At 51.2% G+C, this 13,554-nt stretch overlaps 1 protein-coding gene across 1 annotated transcript in view; it reads right to left on the bottom strand.

Moving 5' to 3' along the window:
* The window catches only part of PAPSS2 (3'-phosphoadenosine 5'-phosphosulfate synthase 2), a 30,263-nt gene extending 18,282 nt beyond the window's left edge, over positions 1-11,981 (bottom strand). Inside the window, exon 1 of the mRNA XM_077183437.1 lies at positions 11,837-11,981. Within this exon, the coding sequence (XP_077039552.1) occupies positions 11,837-11,857 (21 nt within the window). The 5' untranslated portion in view covers positions 11,858-11,981. The remainder of the gene's footprint in view (positions 1-11,836) is intronic.
* Positions 11,982-13,554: the final 1,573 nt, after the last annotated feature.

The following is a 13,554-nucleotide window of genomic DNA, read 5'->3' as shown; positions in this document are numbered from 1 at the left end:
AAATTGCTCTTTGGCCCTGTCTGGATGAGCTCAGTGCTCAGCCCACCCTGCCTTACCTCATCCAGGAAATGAGAAAAAAACAAACACATCGCTCCAAACCTTGGGCTGAGGCTGCAGCAGACCAAGAAACCAAACCCTGGTTTTGGTCTCCCTCCTACTGAAACCTTCCATAAGGTTGGCAAACAGGGAGACACCAAGATCTTTAGGATCAGGCTTGACTGAGCTGCCTGTCAAGGGTGTCTTGGCTTAGTTTGCCAAGGGAAGAAGTTTTCCCCAGATGCTGCCCTGCTGTGTGAAAGCAGCCTGCAGCCAGAGGCAGGAGGGTTTGCTGAGATGGGGCCTCTGAGAGAGGAGAATCTTGCTGGAAATCAGGAACCACCAGAGTCCTCTGCTCTGAGAGCCACCATTGCTCAATTCATGGCATCCCAAAGAGTGACCTCAGCTCCTCCTGAGGTAATTGGCCCTGGAAAGGAGGAGCTGTGCTTGCTCACACAAATGATGTGTGACTACTCAAGGAGATCTTATCAGGGAGCATCTTCTCCTCTCATCTGACAGTTAAAAGCACGAGGTCTGTGGGGCCTCTCCCAGACATCACTGATGCTTGTTGGGAGCAGAACCACTGCACATTTAATAGAAAATGCACCAGACAAGAGACATTTATAATCACAGACTTATGGAGGTGTTAAGGCTGGGAAAGACCTTTAAGATCATCAAGTCCAACAATCAACCCAGCACCACCACAGTGTTCACCACTAAACCATGTCCTCAAGGGCCACATTCAGATGTTTTTTGAACACTTCCAGGGATGGTGATTTCACCACTCCCCTGAGCAGCCCATTCCAGTGTTCTACAAAAAAAGTTTCCTAATATCCAATCTAAACCTCCCCTGGCACAACTTGGGGCTGTTTTCTCTCATCTTGTCCCTGTTGTCTGGGAGCACAGCCTGAGCCCTGCAGGCTCTTCCCCATCCTGTCAGGAGTTGTGCAGAGCCACAAGGTCCCCCCTGAGCCTCCTTTTCTCCAGGCTCAGCCCCTTCCCAGCTCCCTCAGCCCCTCCTGGGGCTCCAGCCCCTTCCCCAGCTCCCTGAGCTGCTCCTCATCAGAACCCCTCCCCAGCTCTGTTGCCCTTTTGGCTTTAGGGTTGTCCCAACAAATTGCATGAACATTTTGCCATCTCCCAGTAGGATTTCAAGTATAAACTCTGGTCCTTAGGGCAGCACCTCCTCCTGCCTCCACATCCCCAGTTCTCCAACCAGCACCTCCATGGCTGCGTCACGAGTGGGAGCAAGGCAAGAACCACCTACAAGTGTCACCTTCCAGAGCTGAGAGGTGGAAATGAAGGACAGATGGGAGCTGAGCAGGACATTTGAGAGATCTCCTGAGTGCACAACACCCTTGCTCAGCCACCCAGAGCAGGCAGAGCTCTGTGATGCAGCAGAAGGAGATGAGGCACCAGAAAGCCAAGGTGGCCCATCAGATCCAGGCCCATGTCCTTGTGGTGCCCTCAATTCACCCCTGCCTGCTGCAGCTGGCACAGACACGGGTCTGGAAGCTGTCCAGGAGCTGCACTCATGGCAGGCTGCAGCAGCATCCTGCTCTGGAGAGGGATTTCATTTCTCACTCCTGAAATCACACTGAGGCTGAGCAGCCCCGTGCTCACTCAGCACCAGCACCAGCATCCAGCTGGCAGCACTCAGAGCCCCAGGGAAACCCTGACCCAACAGCCAGGGCAGGGTCAGGACTCCCCCAGCTGCCTTTTTATTTACAGGGCAAGCTCACAGCACCAGGAATATGATTCATTTTTTTCCAGTCAAGCGTTTCACACACACCCTATTTTGGTACAGCAGCCTGGACACGTCTGCAGGAAGGAAAAATTAGAGCTAAATAAAAATAGAGGCTTTTGAAATGTTTGCAGCTGATCCCATTTGCAAATGGTAGAATGGGCTTTTAAAATGATAGAATGATCAAGCAAGCCTTCCCCTTCACAGGCAAGCAGTGGGATCAAGCACATGGAGGGATTATTGGGGTGTCCTGTGCAGGGTCAGGAATTGCACTTGATGATCCTTGTCCCTTCTAGCCCAGGAGATTCTGTGCTTCTGAGTTTGAAGTCAAACACTTCCCTATGCCTCAGGAGAGTGAGCTACTCCATCATTAAAAAAACCCTCCCAACTCCTGCCAGCATATTGAAAAAAAAATAAAATTAAAACATTTGTTCCTACCAGTTACATCTGATATATAAAAAATTACATGTATCAAAGTTTTCCTTAAAAAATTATTTTCTTTTACCAGGGTTGCTGTGGCAAAAGGGTGATACTGTATCCATGAGCAACCAGAGGGGAAAACCTCCTGTAAAAGAGGCATTTGCTGAAGAAGAGCAAAACTGATACTCCAAAGAAAAGGAGGAAGAGAGGGAAAATGGGGGTTTTGTCTGTGGAAGCAGACATTTGATTACAATCATAGTGAAGAACAATGAGAAACCTTGGCATCTCTCACCCTCTAGCTTAGCTCTTGTAACCCAAACCCTGTGGACTTTCCCCAGATATTCATTTACTGCACTAAGGCAGAAAATGCTGCAAACCCAGCCCCATTCCTTCCCAAGGGAAAACCCCAGCAAGGAGGAATTACCCTGGGAATTTTGCCCGTTTAACCCCAGGATGCAGGCCCAGATGGGGAAGTGGGACCTTGCAAGCATCTTTTGTGCTGCCCACCACCTTCCCACTGCTCCCATGCTGCTGTCCCTGCTGTGCCACCACCTCCCTGGTGTCTCCATTGTGCCACCACCTTCCTGCTCCCATGTTGGTGACCCTGCTGTGCCACCACCTTCCCGTTCTCATGCTATTGTCCCTTCTGTGCCACCACCTTCCCAGTGTCCCCACTGTGCCACCATCTTCCTGCTCCCATGTTGGTGACCCCACTGTGCCACCACTTTCCTGCTTTCCATACTGCTGTCCCTGCTGTGCCACCACCTTCCTGGTGTCCCTGCTGTGCCACCACCTCCCTGCTCCCCTCTGCTGCCCCCCTGCTCCCTCCCCAGGGCTGAGTCTCCTTTCCCAGCACCTGGAGGTGACAGGAGCTGTGTTTTCTCTCCAGGCTGAGCTGGGCAGTGACACTGCTGTGTCCCCCCAGCCCTGCTGAGGCTGAGGGGCTGCCAGCCCTGCCAGTTCAGGCAGGATGCTGGGCTGGGATCCCTTTCTGCAGCCCGTGCTCTGAATAAAGCCCAGCAGGCTCAGGCTCTCCTTGGCACTCTCTGCCTGTTCCTTTGGCATCACCCCCAGGGCCCTGCCAGGAACGTAGCACACAAATCCTTAAGGAGAGCAGCAGAGCCATCCCAGTGCCCCAAAACAAGCAGCCTTTCAGCCTGGAGACAGACAGCTGCAGATGCCAAACCTCACCAACACAAGATTTTTAAGCTGAAGCCCTGTTTTCTTAAGCCACAAGAATTTCTGAGCTCTTAGCAAGACCTTATTTGCTGACGGCAGCTCGAATATTTTTTCTCTTGGCATAAATTCACACAGCTTGGGTTGTCACAATCAAGTTTTATACAACACTGGCACACAAAAAAAGAGAAGAAAATCAACAAAATCAGGCTCATGTTCCAGTAACTTCCCAAATCAGATGCTGATTTCTACACTGTGAGTCCAAATCAGCAGTTGGGGATTGAAATCTGCCTCTCTGAGGGCTCCCAGCTCAGGCGTTTCCTTATCTTGGAATGAAGTGATGTCACTGCTCTCATTTCCTCGATGCAGAAAAGCCAGTGACTCATCCTGTGCTCCTGCATTTTTGGGATAAACTTGGAAGGCCAGGACAGATGTTATAAAAACAAATCTCCCCATTTTCATTCCTGAAATCTCAAGGGACAGCTGCAGGGGCAACAAATATTTAACAAACAAAGCATTTTGTCAAAAAGAACAATTTAAACAGGAAACCCCTCCATGGTGGCCCAAAGTTGAATATTCAGAGCAGTTCTGATAAATTATCTCCCCCAGCTGAACCCACCTGAGCAGTTGGGCCCCTGCTCCTTTTGCAAACAATGGGTTTGACATTGCAGAAGAACTTGCCTTGGTTTGATGGCTGCCAGGAAATTCACCCAGAACACACAGCCCTGCTTCTCTGCCTTCTCCTGGAGAAAAAGATCTGGCTACAGAAATGGGAAACTGAGTATCAGTCCCTCAGATTGCAGGAACAAGAGGAAAAGAGGGCAAAGGTACAGATTCTGACTACACATTAACTTCAGTATCAAAAGGATATCCAGGTAGGAATTGTATCCACATGTAAATAATTATTTTTTCCCCCCTGAATATGAGAGTCAGGAATTTAATTTGTGGGTTGTGGTTCTCTATGGTAAATATGGCACTGTACATGTCCCACCTCCTGCACTGGCAGGACAGGCACCCTCAACCTGAGAACAGGTCTCAATGACATGGGAACAAGACACCCCCTTTTACCATGCCCAACATATCCCTCTCAGGAAAGAAATCCTCTGTCTTTAGGGAAGCTCCAGGGGTTTCACAAGCAGCAGGAGCTACAGAAGATCTGTTTCAAGCAGTTTCATCAGGTTTTAAAATGCATCTATTTCTGATTCCAGGGCAGGGAACGGAGCTGGGGAAGGGGCTGGAGCCCCAGGAGGGGCTGAGGGAGCTGGGCAGGGGCTGAGCCTGGAGCAAAGGAGGCTCAGGGGGCCCTTGTGGCTCTGCACAACTCCCTGCCAGGAGGGGACAGCCAGGGGGGTCGGGCTGTGCTGCCAGGGAACAGGGACAGGACAAGGGCAAAGGGCCTCAAGCTGGGCCAGGGGAGGCTCAGCTTGGACAGCAGCAGCAATTTCTGCATGCAAAGGGTGAATTATCTCAGTTACAGTCTCACAAACCCTGAGTTCTACAGCACTTCACTGTAACAAACTAAAAATGGAGCCCCATCTCTCTCTCTACAAGGCCTTTTAAGGATAAACTGTCCAATTAAGAAATGACACCTGAATTATTTTTACTTTTAACCCAATAACCAACCACCCATGGCCTGCAATGCAGACTTTCTTATCCAGTTACACAAAACCACCCAAATCCATGGAGAAGAAGGTGGAGAAGAAGGACCAGCCTCTGCCCTGAAACCTCCATCTTGTTTATATACATTACTGTATTCTAAAACATTAAACTCTTAAGTTTCCCACCATGTGATATTACACACTTCTATTCAAATTACACACCCACAATCCCAGTTCTATCATTCCATTTAGGAATTCAATTCCAGGCCTTGGCAGGGGCTGCCCAGGGAGCTTTGCAGTGCCCAGCCCTGCAGGTGTCCCAGCAAGGGCTGGAGGTGGCACTCAGTGCTCTGGGCTGGGGACAAGGTGGGCACTGGGCACAGCTGGCACTCCATGGGCTGGCAGGGATTTTCCAGCCTAAATAATCCTATGATTCTGTAAAAGAACTCATTCTTCTGTGAGGCTTCTCCTCTGCAGGACCTGAAGAAAGGGAAAAGCTGGACTCCAGCCCAAGCTGGTGGGCTCCCAGTGTGTGCCTCTCCCTGCCTCAGGTTGGATGCCCAGCCTTGAACCCGCTCTCTTGTGCCCCATGTGCCTGACTTTGTGGGGCCAATGGCCACCAGCAGGCCACAGGACACCTCTGTCCACCTCAGCAGCTTTTTGAGGGTTTTCAAAGTGCAAAAGCAGCAGCAGGAAGGAGCTGAGGGGAGCTCAGCCAGAAGCACCACACAGGACACATTTAAATGGGGGAACTTTGCCTGGCAGGCCAAAAGTTCACTAGGCTGGAAAAAACCATGATGATGAATTCATGGAAGGAAAGTTCATCAAGGACTATCAGGAGGAAAGGCACAGCCTCTGATATCTCAGGCTGTAAATCAGTGGAAATGGGGGACAATGCACTGGTGTCCCAGCCATAAACTCTTTCCTGGCTGCCCCTGGGAATGACAGACAAGGCCAGGCCTTCCCCTCACTCAGCACCCCTCAGTCCCCTCAGAATTGGGAATGACAGACAAGGCCAGGCCTTCCCCTCACTCAGCACCCCTCAGTCCCCTCAGAATTGGGAATGACACTGGGAATGACAGGCAAGGCCAGGCCTTCCCCTCACTCAGCACCCCTCAGAACTGGGAATGACACTGGGAATGACAGACAAGGCCAGGCCTTCCCCTCACTCAGCACCCCTCAGTCCCCTCAGAACTGGGAATGACACTGGGAATGACAGACAAGGCCAGGCCTTCCCCTCACTCAGCACCCCTCAGTCCCCTCAGAATTGGGAATGACACTGGGAATGACAGACAAGGCCAGGCCTTCCCCTCACTCAGCACCCCTCAGTCCCCTCAGAACTGGGAATGACACTGGGAATGACAGACAAGGCCAGGCCTTCCCCTCACTCAGCACCCCTCAGTCCCCTCAGAATTGGGAATGACACTGGGAATGACAGACAAGGCCAGGCCTTCCCCTCACTCAGCACCCCTCAGTCCCCTCAGAATTCCTGCTGGATGAAGACAGGGCTGTTTTCACTGCTCTACCACTGAATGTGCTGCTCTACAAAACCAGCTGCAGGAGACAAGTGCAAGGTGGGGACTTCTTCCTGTGTATCTGAGCCCTACAAGCTGCAAGATGGGTTTTTAATGTGTGAGTGCACACAGGGTTAACCTAGACCCTGGCCTAAATCAGCACCAAGGATGTTGGACCCTTCCTGAATGAGTGGCTGCTCAGCATTTCCCCACCTCTCCCTAAAGCAGGTGTAGGCACAGCCCTTGGTCATTCCACGCTGCTCAAAGGCTGGTCCAAGGACACTTCCACATTTCCCTTGGAGATTATTGTTGTTAATTGGTCCCTCAAAAGCTCATGCAAACTCTCAGCATCTCTCAGAGGGTGGCATCACCCCCAGTTTTACAACCACAGAAGGGTAGTGGTGAATAAGACCAGCAGCAGATGAAGACTTCAGCTCCCACAATATTTAAGACATAAAAATGAACATATGTTTGAAGAGCAGCTCCTCTGGACTTCAGGCTGCTCCACATCCCTCACATCCATCCCCAGGGTCTCAGATCAGCTTTCCAGAGATGCAATGAGCATTTGCAGGGCTGCAATGAGCTGCCCCAGCCATGGCAGGTGCCCAGCTCAGACCCCCAGAGCAGCCCTGTAAAAAACCCCTCCTCTAAAATGACTTTTTCCCCCTCTTCCCACGCTCACTGGCAACACAGCCTAATGATCTTCCCATCAGAAGGGCTGGGCAGGCCACAAAAATCACCTCCCACCCTAGCACACTTTCTGCACCACAATGGGAAGCTAAAATACAGTTTGATATCAAAGAAAACATTTTGTTCTGCCAGAGAGGCCACGAAGACCTTCAGGTCAGAAAGTCTTGGAAATGTAGGTGCAGACAGTTGCTTTCCAGCAATGCACAGAAAAAGCTCATCTCAACAAGCCACAAAGTGCTGCAGCTAACAGAAAATCAAATCAAATCTGTGTAAAACAACTCCTTCCTCAAGCTCTGCTCTCCAAACACATTTTGGCACCCGCTCAGCAGACAAAGCTTTTGACACATGGAGCTGTAACCGAGCCAAGCTGTGAGCAAAGGAGCAAAGACCACTCTGGGAGGGACAGGAGGCAGTGCTAGCAAGGAACTGCCAGCCCCACAGGCAAATCCCAACCTCCCAGCATCCTGTGGCATGACGCACAGGCAGGGCTTTTTTGCATCCCTCCTTTTGTTAATGATACACTCTGTGTAAATTTTCACTTGGAAATGATTAAGCTGTGAACCCATTAAGGAGCTATTTCTCACTCCCTTCAGCTGTGACACCCCGCTCACGATAACAGCAAATTCAGAAATGGCAACCTGAATTACACAGCCTTTTTCTTAATGGATTTTTGAGAAGCAAAGTGTGACCAAAGTACAAGTTCAAGCATTCACACAGGCCCTGCATGCCCTTTATCTTTTGGGGGCACATACAGCTGTGAGTTTATCTAAAACACCTGGTTTCAGATAGGCAAGGGCTTTTCATTTCTAAAGGCACCCTCCAGGATCAACATCAGCCCAGTTAAATTAATAATGATAATTTTTTTAAAAAGCAAATATGCCAGCGTTTGTCTTGAAAACCTTCCAGAAAAACCAAATCTCCCTGGCCTAAATCTAAGCTGCAGCTGCAGTGCTCATGTCTGGGTAGTGTGGGGTGGCAGCACTGCTCCAACCACCACCAGTGGAGGTGCTCAGACCACACCAAGATGGTTATTTAATTCCCCACACCCTGGAGGGATCAAGCATGGAAAGGAGAAGGCATTCATATTTAAGAACCTGCAACTTTTCCTGGCTTTTCTTCCCTGAAATCCCCCCAGTGGAATCCCCCTGAAATTCCCCCTGTCTGCTCTAACAGAGCAGAATGTGGTTATTAACCACTGGTCTGGCACACTGGCAGCCCAAGTGAATGAAAGAGCAAGAGAGTGGGAAGGGAATTTTCTAATAGTGCAGAAATTGAAGAAAAGGGGAGAAAGTTATAATTAACAAAATAACAGAAATTAATCAGCTCACCTTTCCATGGTCTTTGAAGAAAAGAGATATAAAGCAAACAAAGTAATAGAAAATCAAGCAAGAAATCCCAAGCATGCAATGAGCAGCAGGGAAACAATCACCTTAGGATGTCACGGTGCAGTGAGCTGGGCACTGTGTTCCACAGGATAAATCATGCTGTAAGAACAAGCAGCCTGGGACTCGCTGGATAAAACATGAGTTTGAGAAAACTGACTTTATGGAGTGACTCAGTGCAGAGCAAGCCAGGCTAATTCCCTGAAATCGTGGCTTTGCTGCCCTGTCCCCCAGGCAGTGTCACTGCAATGAGCTACAGGGAACTGCTTTGAAAACAAACATGGTTCAAGTTGTTTTGCTCTTTACTTTCAAGGCAACAGTGAAGAGTAAGTGTGAGAGTGAGGAATGCACGCTTTGGGTGTTTTATTAAGCTTTTTCTTTCATGTTGCTTGGCAATTAAATCGATGGAGATGTACATATGTTCCTGCTCTGCCTGGGGTATCACTCTGTCCATCTGAACTCTGCCCTGCAGCTCTGGTTTTTTTAACATGAGAGCAGTTTTTAGGCACGGAAACGAAACCTCTTTCCTCAGGGTTGATTTGATCTTGTGGGTTTGTTGCTGGTCTTTAAATAAATTTAAATAAGCCCACATCATTTGCACATAAGCCCAACACAAACACAAGAGAGCTAGCAGAAGTTCCAGCTCTGTCACCTGTGGGGCTGCAGAAACACATCCCACTGCCAGCCAGGGATGCCACACCAGCCACATTCCTGGAGATGCTGCTGCCAGACCAGGCAGGTGACAAAGCTGAAACACTTCTGAAAAAGGCACTTTCAGTACGGGCTCTCATTCTCCCCAAGCACCTGCAAAGAGAAACTTCACTGGCCGGGGGCAGGACTCGCAACGCCTCCATCCCGTGAGATGCGCTGAGCTGCACTTCCCACACAGCCCTGGGGACACGAAGCCACGCAGGCAGTGACCCTGCCAGGGCAGGCTGTGGCTCTGGGCTCTGTGGCAAGCTGCCCTGGAGCACAGTGCTCCATCTGTGTCCTCCTGGCCGTCAGGAAAACGCCGCTGGCTCGGCGGGCACGGGGAGCGAGCTGCGGAAATACCGGCGGCACCGCAGGTGTGGGGGAGAAGGAGCTGCTCTTTGCACAGAGCTCAAAGAAGCCCTCAGCCCTGAAAGCCACGCTGTGCAAGGGCCCACACAATGAACAAGGGCAGGCCCACAGCTGCACCTCCCTCTCTGCACTCCTTCTCCGTGTGCTTGCTCCTGAGAGACAGCAGGGTTTGCCACTGAGGCACACAGGAGGGACATTGAGCCTCTAAGGACATCACTACAGAACTGCCCAAAAAGTCAGCCCTGAAACTGGCCAGGAATAAATGCTTTCTGTCAGTGAGGGCTGGGAACAGGAGGGCACTGCCTGGCACGTAGAGGACTTCATGCCTCTTGCAGTGTCCTGAGCAGAAATGAAGAGAGCACAAAGCGTTTCCATATTAACCAGCCAAAGAGAGATTCCTGCACACCAAGACTCTGGTCCTCACACAAGGCAGAATTAAGGTGCCATGCTCATTTTTAAGGACAACACATGCAGAAGCAAAAAAAAAAAAAAAAAGTTTTCTTCTTTACACCTTGCTATATTAACAATTAATAAATAGGTGTGCAATTAAAGCATCCTCAATCCAGATTCAAACTCTAGAGAGCATTATTCGGGCTGAATTTAGGATTTAAGACCTGGGCTTCTAGTTATTCAATTTGTCAAATAACACAGTGGTCCAGCTCACAACAGCTGGCACTGCTGAGCCTTTCCAAAACTGACAGCTGACACTATCACCTGCAAAACCCAGCTCTGACATCCCCTCAGCTGGTGAACAAAGCTGGTAACATGCAGCCTCACCAAACCCGGTCTGTGGGACAAAGAAACTGTGAGAAAACTGAGGTTTTAGTAGCAACAAGGATTTTTAGGAGTAATAAGGATTGGTGTTACTGGGAGAACGAAGAATGGGGAATAAGAAGGGGCAATAGAAGGATGATCCTACTGCTGTATCAATAGGGATCTCAACAGGATAAATTATTGTGTCTTCATTTTAAAGTGGAACACCCCTGGCTGTTGCGGCTACAAAAAGTGTCTGTGGGCACAAAAAAAGGTCAAAGCACCCTGAACAACGTGAAATTCCTTATCCAGGCCTTTGATATAAACTAGAGATGGCTGAAACCAAGAAGCTGCTGAGGTTGCAGTTCGGAGAGAGAACTTCCTTTACACTCTGTGCAATACATCTTCCTGGCAAGGGACAGGAAGATCACTAATGGGACATCACCGTTTCACCATCGCTCCCCAAAGCTCTTGTAATTAGCGAAATCACGCCTTTTCTCACTCCATCGGATACCTGGCAGATAAGCACTCAAAAATCCACCTACAGCTGTCAAGCTGATAGCATCTGTTTTGACAGCCACGGCACAAAGGTCAGCCACAAACTCGCTTATAAAGGTCATTTTTCCAGCCCAGGGTGGAGGCAAAGGAGAGGGATTATTCTGGAAGTTCAGCAATACCTCTCTCCTGTCACAGCAATGAACAGAACTCCCATACACAGCTCACGGCTCGCACCTCCCCTGCCTGAAATAATCCCTAAACCACAGGTTTTTGCGTTTCCAAGAACACCCTGCTGCACAGGCTCGCTTTGTTCCGTGTGGCTTTGGGTGCATTCCTCCCCGGACAGATTACCACTGTGTCCAAAATGCATCAAATCCATCGGAAAAGTTTGCCATAAACTTAAAAAAAAAAAAAAAAAAGGCAAATCAACCAGCAGAAAGCAGCCCTAAAGACTTACGTCAAGATTTCTTCTGGTTCTGATTTAAAACCTGGAAAACGCACACACAGCCAGAGGGACCCAGAGCTCCCATCCCAGCCCCAAGGAGTAGGGGAGGGCAGCTGGCAAGCGGAACGCGATGTCCGCCTGCAGTGGCTGCGATTTGCAATTCGAATTTCTCACTGAGCTGCGATTCCTTCGCTTTGCCGCGCGTGTTCTGAAGCGATGCTGAGAGCCTGACGGCGGCGGTGGGGCTCCTTCCCCCGCCTGGCACCGGGACAGGGGACACCCACAAAGCCACGAGCGAGGCAGGACCTCCGGCCGTGCCTGCAGGGGACCCGCGGGGCACAGCGGGACAGGTGCGGGATGCGGAGGATGCTCAGCCAGCTCAACCATCCATGCCGAGTGATGGATGGGCTGGAGAACTCCCGAGCAGTGCCGGAACTGCGGCTGCCCGTGGATCCCAGCGCAGGACAGGGAGAGGGATCAGCGGGGACAGCCCAGCCCCGCTCCCGGCGCGTCCCTACCGTGTGCTCGCGGCTCGCCATGGCGCTGCTGCTGCGGCTGCTGGTGCGGTGGGCCCGGCGGGGGAAGCCCTATAAGGGCTGCGGGACACGTAGCGCGGCCCTGGGCCGGCCCCTCTCGCCCTGCGCCCGCCCCCGCCACCGCCTCCTCTGGCCCGGCCCCCGCGGGAACCGGGCAGGGCGCTCCAGCCCTCATCCCCCGTGAGGGGCGGGCGGGGAGCTCCGGCCCTCATCCCACGTGAGGAGCGGGCAGGGAGCTCCGGCCCTCATCCTCTGCGGGAACCGGGCAGGGCGCTCCAGCCCTCATCCCCCGTGAGGAGCGGGAAGGGAGCTCCGGCCCTCATCCTCTGCGGGAACCGGGCAGGGCGCTCCAGCCCTCACCCCCCGTGAGGAGCGGGCAGGGCGCTCCAGCCCTCACCCCCCGTGAGGGGCGGGCGGGGAGCTCCGGCCCTCATCCCACGTGAGGAGCGGGCGGGGAGCTCCAGCTCTCATCCCCCGTGAGGGGCGGGCAGGGCGCTCCGGCCCTCATCCCCCGTGAGGAGCGGGCAGGGAGCGCACGACACCGTGCCTGGGAAAAGGAACCTGAAATTAGGAGCTTGGGGCTCTGCTGCCACGGCCGGGGAGGGGACAGGGAGTGTCAGAACTCAGGACATCCCTCTGGGTATCCAGAGTTGCCGGGGCCCCTGTCGAGGGGCTCGGAGACCTGGGCATGCAGCCCAGAACACCTGGGGATTTGATTATGCCCCGTGGAGCAAGTTACCAGCTTTGTATGAGGACCTAAAAGTCACAGAAGTTTAAATAATGTAATAATAAAATTATCACCGGGTGAAAAGGTAGATTTTGGGACTTTTAGAATGGGGGTTTTGGGGACAAGATAGAGGGATTTAGGCATGTCCAGTCTTCCTTCTTCTTCTCTACCTCCATCCTCTGCTGTGATGCTGGCACTTTGGGATTGGTTTAGAATAGAAGTTCACTGTCTAACATAGGTGATAGGTATTGGAAAGAAATATAAATTGTTGTAAATTGTAAATATGTTGTATGTAGTTTGTAGTATAAAAAGACAACACCACCCCAAGGGTGGTCAGAGTGCTGCTAGCTGCCTTGCTGAGTAGACCTGGGCTGGGCAGGAAGAAAATGTTATAGATAAGATATAATAAACAACTTCAAGAATAAAAACTGAAGAACTCCAGCTCCTTCTAAAACAGAGACTTTTCACATATCTCAGGGCTGCAATTAACAGCAAAACTCCCGAGAAGGGAGGAGGAACGCCAGCCCACACAACGTGACTGAGGGAAAAGCAGCTCCCGAGGAGGATGATGATGGTAAAAGTGATATTTAAAATAAGCAGTGCTGGAGGGTGGTCACTGAGGGTTTGGCAAAAATACAAAAAAAGTTGAAAGGAAACACAGAGGAGCCTCCTGGCAAAAACGGTGCAGAGGGTAAGGGGAAAAGAAATGCCGTGACTGACAGCTCTGCCCCAAATCCTCCGTTTCCCACTGCTGGAAAAGCTCAGGTCCTTGAACTCTGGTGAAACAGAGCAAAAGGCAGGGAATGCCCTGGTGGAGAGAAACCACAGTACACCCTGGGATGGCCCAGGGACAGAGAAAGGAACATCCTGGTGGGTAATTCTACACCTGAGGGTGAATGGTGCCAGCAGGGCACTTGTGGTCCTGGACCACTGCCTCCTGCTCCATAGCCATCCACAGATCCATCCCAGGGCC

Source organism: Agelaius phoeniceus, chromosome 9 (assembly GCF_051311805.1).
Source record: "Agelaius phoeniceus isolate bAgePho1 chromosome 9, bAgePho1.hap1, whole genome shotgun sequence".
Lineage (NCBI taxonomy): Eukaryota > Metazoa > Chordata > Aves > Passeriformes > Icteridae > Agelaius > Agelaius phoeniceus.
Note: the sequence above shows the minus strand (reverse complement) of the source record. Positions and strands in the feature narration are given on the sequence as shown.